The sequence below is a fragment of the Centroberyx affinis genome, unplaced genomic scaffold (assembly GCF_046629955.1).
Source record: "Centroberyx affinis isolate AG114_WGS23_722 - 3 ecotype Tasmania unplaced genomic scaffold, CSIRO-AGI_Caff_v1 ptg001842l_1, whole genome shotgun sequence".
Classification (NCBI taxonomy): domain Eukaryota; kingdom Metazoa; phylum Chordata; class Actinopteri; order Beryciformes; family Berycidae; genus Centroberyx; species Centroberyx affinis.
Window position 1 is genome coordinate 231788 of NW_027280221.1, and position 19414 is coordinate 251201.

The 19414-nt window shown below is 43.1% G+C and overlaps 2 protein-coding genes across 2 annotated transcripts; both read left to right on the forward strand.

Annotated features, from left to right (window-relative positions):
- Positions 1-1546: 1546 nt before the first annotated feature.
- Positions 1547-9042, forward strand: LOC139652670 (zinc finger protein 436-like). The gene is made up of 2 exons (XM_071529826.1): positions 1547-1712; positions 6993-9042. Exons 1-2 carry the CDS (start codon positions 1547-1549, stop codon positions 8189-8191), a joined length of 1365 nt encoding a protein of 454 aa, XP_071385927.1. The 3' UTR covers positions 8192-9042.
- Positions 9043-16813: 7771 nt separating this feature from the next.
- LOC139652662 (testis-expressed protein 2-like) lies at positions 16814-18031 on the forward strand (the record flags this gene model as incomplete). Its single annotated transcript, XM_071529815.1, has 1 exon — positions 16814-18031. A coding segment is annotated over exon 1 (1218 nt), but the record flags the coding sequence as incomplete, so codon positions are not given.
- Positions 18032-19414: the final 1383 nt, after the last annotated feature.

Genomic DNA, 19414 nt, shown 5'->3' on the forward strand with positions numbered 1-19414 from the left:
ATACAGATCTTATGTTGTATGTCTCTACAGCAAGCTTGTCACTGGGTTAGTACTTAGTAACCTGACAGTTTTGTAACCTGACAGTTTTTGCAGTAGCAAGATTTCTTTCAAGTCAAAACACACCCCCAAATACAATTCACATGTTATTATCCTATTGTCATGGGAAGTTCAATCTGTATTTGTGAGCATAAACAACTCTTCCCCAAGACTAAGTGCCAACAGTGTTGACACAGAACATTTCCTCATAGCCCATATTTGCTGCATTTCTACAGACTATGTAACCCTAACCTGACCTCAGCCTAACCCTAAACCGGACCCCATTTTTAAATCTAAACCCTAATCTAACCCTATTTCTGACATTAGCCCCGATCCTAAAACAAGTTGTCCCCCACGAGTGATGTAGTTCCACTCTTGGGTCAGTCAGTGATTGCTGAGTGTACTTGAATGAGTGAAATTGTATAAGCATTTTCGTATGGGACAATGTAAGGACAGATTGACAGATTGATAGATATATTTCTGTTGCCTACTCTCCTCAGAATTAGGCTTACAAGTTAAACATATGTACTGTAAATACAAGGGTAACGTTTTTATAAATCAATTTGAAGGATATAGAAAAGAAGTTCCAGAGAAATGGTTTTGTCCATGAAATGACAAGCCTTATCATAGAATAATTATATATTGTTTGTATGTATTGCTGACTTACCCACTTGTTGACATCCCTGGCCAGTAAAATCTCCTAGATATGCTTTCTCTAGTTTTGGTCTGGCCACAGTGTGCCCCAGTAGGGCTGGCATGAAAGTTGACAAATATTTTATTTGCCTTATCAGCACCACAGACCACTTTCGCTGTAATTGTTTTGGCACTCCCTTTGTAGCGCCAGTAATATAGCTCTCCTCCTAAACGGAAGCAAAAAACAATGTTTTAAAATAGGCTTACATAAACTCTGATAATCCTGTACCTGGTAATCATCATGATAATAGTACATTTTTGATGGAACCTGTTCATAATATATGTGATAATGTGTCACAGAGATGTGAGATTTGTGTGATTACTGCAAGAAAAATGCCTTGGTATCAATACAGTCTATAGATCTAATCTATAGATTACGTATATCTTGCAAAACCTAATGCCAATAACAAGGTTATGCCATTTACACATGATTTATAAATGCATCTGTTTTGAGATATAGAAATACATCTCGTGTGTTAAACTATAATTACAGACTCTGATGTATTTTTAGATATGTTTTGAGACAATTACATTAGTACTGGTATTGGTTTCAGTGCATAGGGTTTAGGTCAGGTATAGGCTTGAAAATCGGCCATGGGGGTGAACTCTGCAGTTTAGTAGGTGTTGATTGATTATATCATGATTATTCTTTTGTAACACATACGATCTTTGCTGAAGTCAAAGGCCGTCACGTGACTAATGCTGACGCTGTTTCCGTTACGATGTGCCGCCAGCAGCGAAGCAGCTACAGCCGAGGCTATCTTGCTAACAGCACTGATTTGCAACACATCTTTCCATTCAGAAACAGAGTCCAACGATGTTTCAACTGAGAGACTTTGTGAACGAGCGACTATCTGCAGCAGCCGTGGAGATATTTGGAGAGGTTGAGAAAACTGTAGCATTGTACCAAGTCCAAGTTACTCGATCGAGAGATGAGGTTGACAATCTGCGGAAGCAGCTGGACCTTCTCCGCGACAAATCAGGTTTGGGACCCTATTTACTGCCAAGCTTATTCGTTATGGAGCAATAAGGGCAACTTACCACTTGAACGAGTGGCTGTTTGTGCGGGAAAGATGAGGTTTGTATCCCTGCGACAAGTTTCACACCAACCGCGATTTCACGGGAATTTCCCCCTTCATTGTCTACGAGAAGTGAATGGCGACGCGAACCAGGACCGCGATCCGAAAGTTAAGAAACAGTTAACGTTATACAATGCAAATGAGCATGGGGTCGCGCCACCAGAACCAGTCACGGCAAAAAGTTGGAGATTGTCGGTCTTATTAAACAGTCTCATTCTTAAATCGTGGTAATGTGGGCAATATAAAACAAAATGGATCTCATTTTCAATTTAATTCAGGTTATTTGTGATACGGGACATCACTATCGAAACCACATATGTCAGCAATCACCAAGCATGCCAGTCATATCCCAACCCAGGGTTTTTTCTCCCGGGGCATCCTCCCCCGGGAGAAAAAAATGTAATATTTCAACAGCAAAATGCATCAATCTGGTGTAATTTGACATGAACATACATTGGTGTAAATGAAGCAGCATAGTAAACAGTTTGAGCAGCAGTCTGTAGGCCAACAGTGATACAGTATATTGTAGTCTGTCTGTCTCTCTCCTCAGGCCTGCCTCCTGAATTCTTCTCTTGACACTTATTTGTCTCCTTTGTCTCTGTCTCCTCCTCTCTCTTGTTCATTTCAGGTTTTGCAAAAAATGAACAGAGACACAGTTATCAATTAATATATAAAACTTTAAATATATATGATATATAGTATGTGCTCATCACTCCTCATCTGTCTCTTTACTGTAAAAAAAAAAAAAAGATCCAATCGTAATCCAGTGAGTTATATTTAATCAAAAGTTATATTTCCATATATTTCACTATCTATATCACTATATTACTACAACCTAACAGTGAGCTACCTTGGTTTGTTTGTTATGTATGGAAACTTAACTTTAAGCAAAACTCATTTTAAGAAGTAAATTATTTAACCTGTGATGTCCTTCTGTTAGGAAGCTGATATTTTCAATGCCACATCAAAGATCACCATGAAAAGCCTAATCCATTCTGAATGGCTGGAGCAGTCTACCAGCATAGTAAAATATACAGAGGCACAAATTAAAAATTACATTTTTAAACATTTTCTCACGTTTAAGGGAAACAATATCTTAAGTTGAAAATAATGTTTCATGTGAAGAGAATTAGTTTTAGCATTTAATGTTCAGCGGCCCACATGAGTAGACCTGAATGGGAGGATTCAGTAACTAACTGACTAACCAGCTGACTGGAGAGAAATGGTAACATTTTGTTTACAGTGAACCTATATTGAAGATGTTGAGCTAAAAAAAAAAAAACTGCTGTAGCTTGTAGGCATCTAACCATGAAGCTATCAACCAAGTGTCAGTCCAAGCTAACACTCCAGTGACCATCTGCCGTCTGTTAGTCAACTCGCCACCACACAGCTGCCTGATTTTTGCTGTCTTTCCAGATATGGATAATCAATCACTTGATTAGACTAACCTATAACATGCCTTACCTTTCTTCCTCTTTTGAAAGCGTGAATAATATCCATATAACCTGTCTTGTCTTTTCCTGACATTGTGTTTCCTGGCTGTGGCCTACCTTGCCTTCTCTGGCCTAGACTAGGATCGACCGATTAAAATCATCCATAACGTAGCCTATTCCTTTAGTTTGACTCAAACTACATGATGACAGATTGGCAGAGCCTCCTACCAAACATACACACATAGCAAGCAGCGACAGGTGAGTTTGATTTGTGTCCCGGCATGTACCTCGATGCACCCAAAGCCGGGCTTCAAAGCTGGCTCACGTAAAATAACCGGAATTTACCCCGCGCTCTGTGCGGGCAGATCTCTGTAGACAGGCTCACAATGGAGCCTGGATGGTGAGAGGCGACAGAAATCTTGAACAATGTAAAACTTCACTTAGGACTACATATTAACTGATCAAAAATATTCTGGGCTAATCTCAAAATATTCGGGGCTTAAGCCCCGAAAGAAAGACCCTGGCGACGCCACTGTCCCAACCTCATCCCAAACTGGACTCTGCCTTGTGTTTGATACCTCTAGCATTTTGACTAGTCATAATGTAATAAAAGATATCTTAAATTAGCATTTTGACAGGTCATAGTGTAATTAGAGATATCTTAAATTAACGTTTTGACAGGTCATAATGTAATTGGAGATATCTTAAATTAGCATTTCGGTTGGTCATAATGTAATGATATATATCTTAAATGCTAATTTACAATATCTCCCATTACATTAAGACTAGTGAAAATGCTACTTTAAAATATTTCAGATATCTGTAATGAGACCTACTGGAATTACCACTGCTAGGCCTATACTGCTGCAGCAGCTGTAGCAGCAGCAGCAGCAGTGTTGTTGCTTGCCACTACTAGGGCTGTAGTCCACCAAAGAAAATCTTGGTCTACTGAAATTCTACCTACTCTTCAACCAATCGATTGGTTGATGGGGGGAAAAAAAATCTGCTTGTTATCTCTAGATTAAATAAATCGGCCACAGTGCACTGCGTGCACTCTACCTGGTAGCCTAATAATTAGCAACTTGAGAAGTGAGAATGGAGTTGGAGTTGAGAGACGACGTCTCTTATGCAGATATCTGTTTATAGAGATTAGCCGAAATGTCGTCTGGACCTAAAACACCTACAAAAAGTATCGATGTTTGTGTATTGTGTGGAGAAACGTTCGACTCGTCGTGTCTCAAGTTGCTAATCGGACTGTAAACAATGACCGGCGCACGGAAGAGGAAGTCTTGGCCCGGATGTCCGTTGGCTACACCGGAAACCCCAAAATATTGTCTGTCGCCCCCAGAGTCTAATCGTTGTCAGACTGATAGACGATGGGTTCCGAGATTGCAGTGCGACTAATCGGGTCTTGTTTGAGTACAGCGTTAATACAGAGCTGCAAGGTGTGCCCAGCACACTTGACGCTCTGCACATCTGGCCATTCATCCGATTCCTTTAGTGTCTCCATACAGAGTGCCATGTTAGCCGCGTTGTCACTTACAACAGAAACTCTCTTTGCTCCTGGAATTCCAAAGGCATCGGCAACTTCACTGAGTCGCGTAGCAATGTTTTTGCCCGTGTGCGCCTCTTCCATTTGTTTTGTCTCAAGAACAAGACTCTGTAGTTTCCACTAAAATGGGCAGTCACAGTCATGTATGACTCCGTTCGAAGAGATGTCCACATATCTGTGGTAAAGCTCAGTGCCTCTGCGTTGTATTAACTCCAGAACCTTCTCTTTTAGTCTGTCATATTTTCTGGTTAGTTTGTGCACGATTGTCTCACGTGCTGGCACTGTATATCCAGGTTCCAAAATTTTAATCATTTTCTTAAAGCCTTCACCCTCCACAACGTTAACGGGCCTCATGTCGCAATAAATTTGACAAGTCAAGTCAAGTTTATTTATATAGCCCTTTATCACAAGCATGTCTCAAAGGACTTTAGAGAATGTGTCTAGCTAGGTCTAACTAAACACAATCAATGGTGAACAAAATCATGTAGGACAAACATAGCAAAAAACACAAGGTAGGCAACAGCAGATTTAGCAAGACAAACAATCTACCTATTCTACATAGCCTAACCTACCCGGCACTCCCAGCCTTAGACCCTAAATGCACACAAGGAAAAACTCCCAAGAAAAACCTTAGTAGGAAAACTTGGAAGAAACCTTGGGCGGGCTGAGGCAAATAGGGAAAATATTGACATGTCATGGGCAACAATAATGACAGGAGAAAACAGAGAGAGACAAAAAGAAGGAGAAGCGGCATGCAGCGATGAGAGGGGGCTGAGGCCAGCGCTAAAAATTCAGTGAAACGAGGGCAGCAGTCGTAATTCAGCGTCCAGGTGGGAACAGCGGCAGGGAAGAGCAAGGCGGCACCGACGACGAAGAGCCAGGGCAGCACCCGTCACTGCCAGGTAGAACACTGCACTGGAGTCAGAGAAGAGGAGAGAGAGGAAGCCGCGTACACACACACAACACACCCAGCGGGTGCTGCAGGGGGCGTGGGGTGGGGCTTCGCTGGGTGTCTTGGGGGACCTGGCGGCTGGAGTGCCTGGGGTCTGCGGGGCTGTCGCTGCGGCGAATGGGGGATTCTTTGATGGGCGGGGGGTTTGGGGAGTGGAGCGGTCGTTTGGAGTGGAGGTAGTGGTTTGTGGCATTGTCGGTGTCTTGGCTGTATTTCTGATCGGTTTGGTGCTGCCCTGGTGGACTGGGGTATCGGTCTCTTTCAGGGGCATGGAGGGTTCTTGGTGGTTCCGGACTTTTGAACGGTAGTGTAGCCTACTTGTACCTGTATCTCCATTTTATTGCTTTCTTGTGTTTTGGCACGCACTTTTATTTAAAGTTCCATCCGTTTTTAATTGTATCTCTGTTTGTTTGTTTGTTTGTTTGTTTTAGTTGTACCTGTGTATCTCTTGTATTACCTTTTATTCCAATTTTTAATTTAAAAAAAATTCGGGACACACTGTTACGTAAAGTTCGATCTGTTTTTAATTGTATCTCTGTGTGTTTTTAGTTGTACCTGTTTACCTCATATATTACTTTTTATTCCTATTTTCTATTATTGCTGCTTTTGGGTTTTATTGTATGTAAAGCACTTTGTAAACATTGTTTTTAGAAAAGTGCTATACAAATAAAGTTATTATTATAAGTAATGATTGGAATGCAGGATGTTATGTTTAATGTAACGCTCTAACAGATGGCATCAAAACTGGCTCACTCAGCACAGACTTTGCACAGCAAGATGAGAGAAATTGGCACCAATCAGGCGCACTTACAAGCTTTTGCAAACAACTGACGTCAGAAAATGAATAGATGCCAGGCCTACAACAACCAAACAGGAGAAGCTGGCACCACAGTGGCTGCACTTTAAGGTAGGAAATGCCTCCTCATGCGCATAACCACCAGCCTAAAGATATCAAATGAGGCTTTATAATTTAAAGCAGTGATCTCAATTATCATGAGGTTGGGGTGCAGTCTCTGATTTGGAGGAAGAATCTGATTTTCCTCACTGTGTTAGGGGAATTGGAAGTGCTCCCTGATTTTAGCCATTTCCGAATATCCATTGTTTTGTTTTTTTAGATACACTTGCCAGACCTACCAACCGAAATCCATGAACTTGCCTCGCTAATGTAAGGCCCACCAGTGGGCCCACCCATGCATTGCTTCCCTCATTAGCCTGTTGGGTAACTTTTGCCTCCATCTCCTTTGTAGCCGCAGAGCCTCCACAGGCCAACAGCACCGTGGTTGGGGAGGAGTGTGACCCGACTCTGCTGCAGGACCCAGGACCCTCAACACCACTTGAAATGGGGAAAGAGTCGAACTTCAGTCTGAGGCTTGAGGTCCCAGGACCTTCTCAAACCAATGCCGATACAGAAAATAAAGACTGGAGCTATTGCACACTTCAGACAGACCTTGAGATATCACAGATAAAAGAAGAGCAGGAGGAACTTGGCATTGACAGTCAGGAACAAGAGGCTATTTTTCCATCTCCTGATATTGTGAAAAGTGAGCAAGATCAACCAGAGACAGAATTTACACATGAATTGCAGCCTCTCTCTTCAGACTGTTCTGCAGCTCAGAGTGAGAACAATGACAATGATGAGGATTGGGTGAAGAGTAAAGGAGCAGCAAAAAGGACAAAGAAACGGAAAGCAAAGAAAGCGCAAAGACAAAGTAAGCAGGGGGGACTTAAAGTGTTGCCTTATGAAGATTCCTCTGTTAAAAGTCAAACAGACCGAAGCTTTTGCCATTTGTGTGGCAAAGCCTTCCAGTACATAGGTTCTTTAATGAAGCACATAAAAATGCATGACAAGACTGTTGACTGTGGTGTTTGTGGTAAAACATGCCAGTCTACAGAAGAGTTGATAAGTCATTTACAATGTGCTCACAGCAAAAACCATTTTTGTGATGTTTGTGGCAAAACTTTCACCAAAATCCATTTTCTGAGACTGCATTCAAAAATGCACACAGGGTTAAAAAAACAGTTTACATGTCAAGACTGTGGCAAAGCATTTCTCCAAAAGGAACATCTCATTGTTCATGTAAGGACTCACTCAGGAGAGAAACCGTATCACTGTGATATTTGTGGCAAAGCGTTCAGTCAGAGCCAGAATCTTACAATTCACAAGAGAAGTCATACAGGGGAGAAACCATATCATTGTGATTTGTGCGGCAAACTCTTCAGCACTAGCGGTCACCTCAAAATACACATGAGATACCATTCAGGAGAAAAGCCCTACTCCTGTGATATTTGTGGTAAACATTTTCGGCAGAGTGGACAAATGACAAGACATAGGAGAACACACACAGGAGAGCGGCCGTACGGCTGCCATGTTTGTGGCATGCGATACAGATTTGCTCCAAATCTGAAGGCGCACTTGAAAAGCCACGAAAGGGAAACTCCTTCATGACAACAATGGCTGCCCAGCTATTGGTCATACTCTGGTCAAGGTCTTATTCAGGTTAAGCTGTTTACATGAACCTTTCGGGAAGCTTTTTTCTTTTTTCTCAGCATACAAACACTTTTGTGACAAATGTTCTGTTTTAATCATACAATAGTACTTAAGTAGCATTTGTTAGAAGTTAGAAAGTTAGTTAGAAAATGACTCATTCTTTTCTACAAAATGAAAGAAGTTCTTGACCAAGTAACAACTAACTACAAACTAAGCATGTTCTGAAATCACTCCAGGTTCTTTTCTGTATGAACCCAGGTCTTCCAGATGAAGCTCTGTACTCACTGCACCACCCTGTCACTACACTGTTATAGTCAGTTCCTTCTTTTTTGGCCAGTCCAGCAGGTGGCAGTATCCACACCAAAATTATCCTTCAATATCACTGAGAGCTGATAAGAGCTGGAGGCCAAATTACCCAAGAAGGTCTAAATGAAAGCTGGATTGAAGGCTATATGATGTTGCTCACACCTGTGGTTCACCTATTGATAACATAATCTAATGTTCAGCAGCCAGACACTTCATGTTAACATTATATTTATCTCCAATTACACCAAATATAATTGTGTAATTTCACTGGAGCAATCGGTGCTTCACTGCCTTGCTTGGCAATAGTTTTTAAGGCACGTGAGTGTTTATTATTCACTTTCTATATCTATATTTTCATTTATTTTTCTAGTCTCTGGGCTACCACTGCAGGCCTTATGTAGAACTTAAAGATATGCATTTGCAATATCAATGTTTTTTTCTTCAACTAATTTTCCTATTGAACTGTGGAAGAATTTTTATGTACTCTGTGTGTACGTTTGTGGATGTGCATTGTTTATTACTCTAATATAATAATAATAATAATAATAATAATAATACTCTAATAAAACAGTATCAGTTTTCATTGTATCAGAGACTACAATTTTTCAGTGTTTTTACTTCGTGTGGAGATTCTTGGTGGTACATGTGGATCTTCTTTAACTTCACTGATGTGGCATTAATGCCTGAGAGATTCACAGCATGATGGGGAAGATGCAGTTCCAAGGCATTCAGTGCTCAGTGGCCAGCGAACACCAGCTCAAATGCAGTGTATGTACATTCAGTTGAGCGACACATTGTATTTGTAATGCTGTCATAATGTCAGTGCTTGTTGAATGTAAACCCCTCACAGGGATTTAAATATTTTATGTCTCGGATATTTTCTGGAAGTATTCCTTCTGTGTCTGATACGGGAAAGATAAATAAATGGAGTATGTGTAATTAAGCCCAACCGGGGGCAGAGCGGAAAGTGTCCCAGAAAGCTTTGCCCTTTTGAAGGTTGTAGAAAGGAAATAATCCTTGTTCCTTAACAGCGGAAGGACCAGTATAATTGGAGCAATCAGTGGGCAGAATATGCCGCCCTAACATTTGCCTGAGGTAGAAAAGAAAAGGGCAAGAAAGCCTTTAAAGACTACCGCTAGCAATATCACTGCACTGCTAAAGTGTGCAATGATACAAAGATTCTCCAGACAGATGAAGAGTCTCAGGAAACAAAACCAAAGGCCTTAACAGATCTACCAGAGTGGAAGAGTAAAGAGTTTTAACCACAAACTCATATCAGTGATGTCAAGTGGTGTTATATTTCATTTACTGTTTGCCATTTGAAAAGATTTCTGGGAAAGTACTGTATCTATTTGTGTGTCTAAGGACTCTCCCTAGGGAAACTAATTCAGAATCAGATTCATCAATCTAATTAAATGCCACACACAAGTGAGAAACCATATCATTGTAGTGTGGGGGAGAGACATTCTGCGCAAACTGCATAATTAATGTGCTACAGCTGAAAAGCCACATCTTTATCTACGACTTGTCTGTAACAGCTTAGACACTGATGAGAAACCATCTTTTGTGTCATTTGTTATCAGCACCAAAGAAGACTCCTCAAAGAGATAAACTTAAGGGCAGTGAATAAATGAATGACAAAAAAATGTATAAGCTGTAATGTAAAGACACCACTGCCAAACCAGCTTCTGTGACAGTTGGTCACCATGAGCCTCCATTATCCAGTGTTTCTCAGCCTTGTAGGTGACACAAAACACTTATTACTAGAAAAGCAAAAACACAATGACAAAATAACACAGCAAAACACCTAAAATTGTGTGCGAGTTTACGTTACATTCTATATGCAATGATATAACTGGATTAAACTTGGATCTACCCTAAGATAGCATTTTATTCACAGGATTTTTCAGTATAGTAAGATTTATTTTCTCTGTCATTCTCACCGAGGAGCCTAGCACAATGTACCGACCTTCAAAGTGAAGGTGAGGACAGATACTCTCCCTGCTATTGATAATAAAAGCATTTCAAAAAGACAAATGGTAAGAGCAAAAACTGCACGGGCATGGTACCACAAATACCATCAATTTCCTTGTTTATATCATGACCTCTTGCTTATAAAATGTATAGCAGCAACATTTTTTGGTGTTACTGGACGTCCTGTGTGTAAAACTGTACATAAATTTAGCCTGTGTGAGGAAGAGCAGACAGCAGGTGAAAGTCCTGCCTGCTGAAGGTCAGGTTACTGTCTCGGTGCCAGTGTTTGGACTACTCTGCTGCCCTGATGGTCCTGGATGAGATGAGCAGGAAGTAGTGTAATCCATTATATTCTAAAACCCAGCTGTTCTCTGCCTCCCCCTCCCATTCCCTTTCTCTCTGTCTCCCTCACTCTACTTGTATTTCTCTCACACAGAAACTTGATGGCTTAGAAAAGGAACAACATCCCTCTGATTTAGACAAGGACAATGTTGAAAGAACAAGTCTAATTGTAAAGGCCTCAATAGTGAGATCAGAGTAACATGCTGTCTTAATAATATCATCACTTTATGATTAGATCCATGGCTTGTTATGAAATTGGGAATGAGGGAATAAGTGGGAAACCCTGATAAACTATATCCCTATGTACTCATACTATTCCACTATACCCACTTTGTTACTATGATCAATGAAAATGCTCGGTGAGCAGTCATTCTGGCGTGCAAGTTCCCAGGCATACATTACATAAGTCTGCGTAGGACTGCGGTGGCAGAGAGGGAGAGTTGAGCGCAGGCAAACTCACGTCTGTGTTTTGACGCTGTGAGTGCAGAGACGAGAGAGATGGTGTCGCGCTGTCAACTGCAGACTGCTGTAGTCTAATCTGGATTAGAGTTTGGCCCAGGCTCGAGCCAGGACTCTAATAACCAGATTATTCTGTATTCGGCTGACGCCTCCTACACCGAGCTCTTCCTAGAGACGGGAAGGCACGAGGGGAGTACAGGCTACTACTTTACTCTGACGGCAAACGGTGGCGGGCAGCTGCCGCGGCTCTTTTGAATAAACGGTCTAATTGAATGTGAATACGATCTTTTAATCGAGTTTTGGCGGTTTGCAGTGAAGACCGGCTATAACCGGAGTAAAGTTGAATGAAGGTTTCGCCGCCTGCTGCGGTCGGTGGATGGTGCAGCACGCCGCGCGCTGCAGCATCCAGACGGATCACTGCAGCCTCCGCTTCAGACACACGGCGGCTCACACCAATGCTGTTTTTCATTCTGGACCTCTCCCAACTTCTGTCACTGAAATTACAGGAGCAGTCGGTCAAATACATGACACGCAGGTGAGTCCTCTGCTGTTATTGATAGCAGTAACGGTTGGTTGTATTTTTGTGAAAGTATTATAATGTAATTTGCCTCAAACCATGCAGTAAAATAATAATAATTTCATTTTCACATTTACGCCTTGTGAAATGATCCTCCACAGGTGGGGGGATAAAGAATAGCCCAGACTAACAATGCAGTGATGAATTTGGCATTTGATGAAATTGCACTGAGACCTGCTGCAAAAAAAAGTTTAAACAACATAAGAGGAGCTCTGTATAGAGGCTGTATAGAGGGCTGGGTGCATATTGCCTATAAAAAGAGAATCAATTTGTTATTATTTCTCGGGATATCGTTGTGATGATTTACTCAATGAGATGAGGTATAGTTTTGCTAATCCTGACCATCTGATACCCAGACGAACACACAATCCTGTGCCAAATGTGTCAGTCATTTGGGACCAGGTCAAGTGGTAGTTTAAGGACAGGATTATAAACACAGGAATGCCATGGAAATAAACATTGCCTGCCTGTTCGGACATATTGTCAAGCAAAGGCTGTGCCATATAGGGTTCTCAGATCAAATCTGATACATCATACAATACCCCACTTGGCTTATTCTCAAGTTCCTCTTGGGGGAAAAAAAAATCCATGTTTTCAAGAAGAGTGGACAGATCATATTTTATTTTTTAAGCCAGTAGAAAGGCTGAGAGGGATACAGGAGTGAAGCCACAGGAGAGAGGGTCTGGCAGGATTCAATCCCAGGCCAGTGAGTGTATTCTGTTCCAGAGATGGAAGAGGGATTTTAACCTCAACACCATCTCAGGCCACGTCATTTTATTCATGCCAACGTTTAGCTGTGGAATGGAAAGGGAGAACTGTGTAACCACTTCACTGATTCGTACACGCCTGTCTAGTTAGTCTTTGTTATCCCGCACAGTTATCATTAGAGTATATATTAGCCTCCAGTTGTCTTCACTGTCCTGTCATTTACCAGGGCACATGTCATTTTCCCTTGTGCCATTTGGGTGAGCACCTATGTAGAAACCTAGCTTGGATGTTAGAGGACACGGTGGCTCTGTCATTGGGTTATCAAGCAGGCACCACCTTGTTGTTGAATTAGGCCTATAATACCTCCAATCATCAAGACGTTCTGGCATCCCAGCACCCTGCAACCCCCTCTTAACACTGATCAGACTCAATCTAACTTCACTTAACTCTGATCAATAACCTTTTCCTCCCTATTGAACAGAGGTTTGAAGTCACCAGGAGCTTCACTGTTGTGATAAGCTGACAGCAACCAGTTTTGTTTGATAGCAATAACACACAAACCAATGTTCAGCCATTTAATAGTCTTAACTCCTCCACTTGTGGAAGTTCTAGTAACATGTTGAAAATGATGTGACCTTTCTTACCTTTGAACAGTCCTATTCTGTTTACAGTCTCATCTTCTATAAGATTGTTTCTCTCCCACTTCCGCACTCTAAGAAATCTGTCTGTTTTTGACTAGGCATTCTTTGAAAGCACAGGAAAGGACGTTGGTTACTGCAGAACCAGTTGTAGTTATGGGTTACATATGCTGCATGCCTTACAGTATACATTTGTAACTACTTTTAGTAATTCATCCTTTACTAAATATAAAACTACAAAAGATTGACCATATTAGCCGATGTGCCAAAAATAAACAATTAAATTATGTTTTTTGTGAGGATTCTTTGTTTGTTCTAAATATAAAATTACAAAATCTGCTTTAATTTTCACTTCTAAGGGACAAAGCAGTTTGAGGGAAAGTACCTGCAGGGTTCCAGGCTTTCCCTCTGAAGTCCTGTGTCAATCCCCTTATGGCTGCACTTTTTGCTTCTGCTAAAACTCTGCTCATCCACAGGCCTGACTGGAAGGCTGCCAAATCCCTGCTGACTCAATATTCCACTGAGGAGGAAAGATTTTCCCCTCTCTGTCAGCATGAACTGATCCAAATTGACTCCGAAGAAGAAATTGATTAGGGTAATGCAGGGGTGTCTGGATCAGCTTAGGCACTGGTGGAGTACCACTTTTGGCTAATTAGATATGACGAACAGCACAGCAGGTTGGTGCTATTCATGCTAATATCACTTCTCATGAACAGTATGTAGAAAAGGAGAGAGACAGACAGTGAGGGAGGTAATAAAGTAAGTTAAAATATGTGACCTTACATACTGTAGCTACATGGTAACAGACTGATTGTGGCCGTCTTGGACCTCCATGATTTATCTATTTGAATATAATTTGGTTACATTCAACACATGCCTATGATTTGTAATTTTCTTGTTTTGCAGAACAATGGCCCGGCATTGTGCACCTGTTCAATGGCAGGAAGTCACACTAGTCACAGAGCAGCATTTGCTCTGTGAAAATTCTTTTTACTCAAAAGAGAGCTGCCCTGACATGACATGACATGCTCAGGAACACAAAAAAAGAATTTGCATTTTAGCAAAGTCTTTGCTCTACTGGTGGATTATGCCCAATGAGCTTAGCTCTCGCTGATATTCATTTGTCAGTTTCCATAAGTATGGAGACTCAGCACTGCACACAGGCAACTTTTAATACTTGTGACATTGCTCTATGAGTGTGTGTCTTTGTGTGTGTGTGTGTGTGTGTGTGTGTGTGTGTGTGTGTGTGTGTGTGGTTGACAGCTAACGCAACTGGGTGACAATATATCTGAAACTGACAGACAAACTGATTGCCCATTCGTATCCCAATGGTTCATGTCCCAAGTGTCTCAATTTCCTGTCGTAAAAGCCTCTTTAATATGGGGGATTACAGTTAATCCAGTCTCAGTCTGGATCATACTGTAGCTCTTGACTCATAGTGAAGTGGGCTGCATAGCATGCTTGCCACAATACATGTCAGCGATTGCCACGTGGAAACAAGCAGTGAAGAGTTCGGTGTGGATCCATATATTCTCCAAGCCCTGATTTCCCTAGGGAGTTTCCAATTACTATGCTTCTGAATGCCTAATGGACAGTGGTTAGGGCCTAGCTGGAAAACAGCTTGTTTTCCTGGCAACATCCACAACCTGGAGAAGTCTAATCCTAACTGTAGGGCTTACTCTTTGAGTCATGACATGGATAATTTGTTATCTGGTTAAGAATAACTGGATTTAATGTACAATATATAGTTGTGTGTGAAAGAGAAATAAAAAAGAGAAAGAGAAAGAGATGAAGAACCTGAGTGTAATTCTTGGCCACACAAACACTCCATTCCATCTCCCCTCTTCCCTGAACTGCTTTTTTAACAGATTCTAAAGGAAATCAAGAAAACACAACACTTGTACATGCATCTTGAGTCCTTTGTAGTGTGTGTGTGTGTGTGTGTGTGTGTCTGCTCCTGCTGGGCAGCAGTCTCTATGTCAGATGTTCTCTACGCAGGAAACGGCAGCATGTGTTCTACACTCCTACTTTTACCATCCCCACAGGCAGATGCCAGCACAAATTAAGTTGGTGCTGCTCATGTTTTCTTTCCCATAAAATGTCCTGGAACATACTGAAAATAGAGTTTAAAGGGTTTTTTTGTCTTGTTCACACATCACTTCAATCCGGACGGAAGTAGCCACAAAGATAGTGAAGGAAGTTTATGATTGTAAGGTTGCTATTTTGAATCCCTGGACCAGCTGGGAAAATCTAGGCTGTAATGGTCTCCCCTTCCTCACCTACTACTGTCAAGATGCCACAAAAGAAGAAGAAGAAGACTGCACGCATATGCATGGCCAAGAGAAGAGGACTGTTGTTGTACTGGGCACATCCCAATGCATGAAACTGTTTGAATGTGAAGCAAGGCATCACTGACAAAGAGCAAGGGCACCCAGTCATTAGATAACACACAGTCACATTCTGTCAAATAGACACACACGGTCAAGCCAGTGTCCTAATATTTTCCCATCTGGTTTCCCTCCATATAGTCTCTCACAGGTCATCTAACGTAGTTAATCTTAGTCTTGGATCATGGCAGCTAATTTGGGATTAGCAGTTGTCTGACTGGCCTTGACTGTGGGATTAAACTCTCTGTGCTCTCTGCCGTCCTACTTCTCAGATGATCCCAGAAACAAAGGACCTAACCACCTCGTAGTTTATTTATATTTACATCCTGACTCAGACGTGATGTGACTCGACAGCACACACACAGAGAGCACAACACACATGGCTCCCCTTATGCCTGCAGAGGAAAAGTAAGCGAGCGAGTGGGAGGGGAGAGAGAGCGGAGGAGATTAGAATATAAATGGAGAGGTGAAAGGGGAGAGAAGGGAAGGAGTCGAGATTAGAAAAGAGGTGGGGAGGAGGGAATAGAGAGGGTAGAGGTAGGAAGGAGAAAATAGGTGAGGTCTATGGAGCAGAGAAATTAGTAGCAGAGAAGGAGTTAGCAGGGGACTATAGGTGAGGAAATGAGAGAAAAACCAAAAGGGTAAGGAAAGGAGAGTTGAAGGAGTTGCAAGGAGCCAGATTTCCAGCCCGGAGTCAGAGTAAGATGACAGCCCTAGCTGTGGCTAAATGGTGTGGGCGGGGGTAATCAGTCACCAGTGCAGGATGGAGAAGCCTGCAGTACTGAGAGACTGCGACATAAGAAAAATAATTAGACCTGCAACAACCCCATTACACACACACACACACACACACACACACAGTTAAGTGTTTTATCCTCTGTTGTATGCTTGCCAAGGTTATTAGTCCAGACTGTGTGGCTGGGTGATTGTTAAATGTTATGTTGTCGTTAAATGTAATGTTGTCATAAAGGTTTGGTGAAGCTGACAATAACAACCACATCTAAATATATTTTCCTTGTCCCTCACTAGGTTTCCAAGGTCCAACTTGATGGACTAGACTTGAGAAGGCTGTTTCAAGACTAGATGTGCCCATTGCCTCTCAGCTCTAGCACCATGTCCCACTTCCCAGGGGATTGCTACTCTGTTTGGCTGACCACCATTTCACCATAGCTCCTGGGTGATGGCCAGCATGGAGGAGAGCAAGCTCATCTTCAGCCTGGACAGCCACGATGAGGGCCCCACTGTGGCCTTCTCCAAAGACAAACCAGAAGCCAGGGAGAGCAGGCCCGACCTCAGCCTGGCGATGGATTTGGACCTGAGCCAAGGCCACCGCTCCCAGGCCTTCTTCATGCCTCACTCCCCCTCCTCCCCAGGCTCCCTGGCTGACCTGTCAGCCTCATCAGCGGGCCTGCTCGTCACCACCAACCTGGTCAAATCCTCCTCCACAGAGCTGGAGCCCAGAGAGAGCAGCTCACTAAGGGCCAAACCTCTGCTCAGCCTGGTCAAGTCCCTCTCTACCGAGATCTCCCGCCGGGGAGAGCCGGAGGTCAACCTCTCCAAGTCGGACTCCAAGCTCCATATGCACCCCTGGAAGCAGATCACCCAGCCCAAGATCCTAGAGGCCAGGCCTGAAGCAGGGGGGCCGAATGGGGATGATGACTGGGCATCGCCGCCTTCCCCGGGCAGCATGTCTCCCACCGAGCCCCGGGGCAGCTCGCTGATCGCTGAGCTGGAGGACACGCGGAGGAAGTTCTCTGAGGCCATGCAGGACCCACTGAGCATGCTCAGTAAGATCATGGGGGACGAGAGCTCCGGCAGCCCCAAGCAGGGGAGGGGCTCCGGTGCAGGGGACTCACCTGTCTCCCTGGGGAGCTGTGGGAGAGAAGGGAGCGGGACCCCAGTGAACAGTGAAGATGGGGGAGCAGACTCCCAGCTTAAGTGCCGGAGGAGAACTGATGGTGAGCAGAGAGGTGTGTGTGACACACCCCTGAGAAGACTCCAAAAGGGTCCCTTGAAATCCTCTCCCCCCCCAGAACCCCACACCCACAGCAGAGACAGCCATTTTGAGATCTGCACTTATGGAGATATGATTCAGGTGGTGGAGTACAAGGGGGGGTCCCGAGGGACGCATCGCGGAGCCTGTGCCCAGTCTCGGGGCATGGTCCCTGGGGCATCAGTGCCTCTTCACTGGCTCTTCTGTGTGGGCCTCCTAGCTTACGGGTTCTTTGTGCTGCCACTGCCCTCCTATGTGACAGGTCTGTCTGTGGGGCTGGCTTGTGGATTCATGTTGGGCCTGGTGGTAGTGTTCATGTTCGCCCCTCGACGCTCAACTGCCAGAAGCGTCCAGCCCAGCACCTTCTACATGGATCCACTGAACAGCGAGCTTAGGGAGGCAGAAATCTTAGAGGTAAGCAATGAGATGCAGACATTGCATCTCTCTGTCTCTCTCTTCTGATCCATATTTCAACTCCTCTATCCCCAAGTATAAAATATTTTTTTTAACTTACCCAGTTATCCCAGTTACCCTTCAGAAGTTGGCATATTTATGACATGAATATAAATGAGAGCTGTGGGCTATGATAATCACTATCTTTGTTAACAGTGTTCTGGGGTGTACTGAGCCTTTGTTTAAGTCTAGCAGAGTGCAAATGAGGCCAGGTACTGATTAGAGAGAACCATGGGGCTTAACCAGTATGGCTCTCTTTTTTCTCGTTTTGTCTCTCTCTCATGCTCTCTCTTTCAGCCCCAGCTCAATGAACTCACAGCTGTGGGCTTCTTAGTCTGCAGCCATGTAGTGATAATTTCACCACAGCTCAATGTCGTCTCCTCTGTGGTGTCTTATTGTGCCAAACTTCGTTGTGTTTGACACTCACTTCGGCATGTTCATCCCATGCAGGCTCAACTCGTCACTTGCCAGTGTGTGCGTGTGTGTATGTGTGAGTGTGAATAAGGCTCAGCTGCTGGAGGTGTGAGATTTCAAGCTCAATTAATTCAGAATTAACTGGCTATAACAGGATCAAGCAGTAAGAAGCTGTTAAACTCCCTCTAAAACAGGGGTGTCATAAGACATTCACATTCACAGGACAGCCGAATGCAACAATTTCAGTTGATGGATCCAAAAAAAGAGGTATATTTCACTTCACATCCAAATGCAATGGTGAAGTCAGCAGTGATGCTAGAGAGAAAAAGATGCATGTCCACAGCATGACTGTGTTGGCTCTCACTGTGAGTTTCACTCTGATCTGCTCTGAACCAATGGACAGAAATCTCTCTAGCTGCTCCTAGGTGGTGCTCCTTTCTGGTTCTCTGTCACTGATTTGGCTACATGGAAATAATGAGGTTCAAGGACTAATGTGTGTCATGAAGGGTGAGATTAGCACCAAAACAACAACAGCCATGTGAGGGATTGGATAGCACTAAAGATGCTTTTCTCAGTAGTGATTGCTGGATTAATATTGAGGTATTTACTGTATAAAACTACCCGTAAGCACAGTAGGTTAAGCACCTTGAAAGTGGATTATTCTGATAATAGCTTTCTCATAGCACTTCTCGACAGCTCTGCTGAGAGTGAGGTTGGCCGCCTCAGTAAACGCAGTGTTAGCAAGTTCAAACAAGGTGAAGTTTATGAGGACGGAGGAGCAAACAACAGCAGGCTGTGGGCCGTTTCAAAGACAAGTCCACAGTGTTAAATGAGACAGATGTATTCTGCCATGTCTCATGTTTCACCTCCCGCAGAGCCGTTTGCACTGCTCACTGATGATTTCATTTGCTGGAGTAGAGTCTTTGCTAG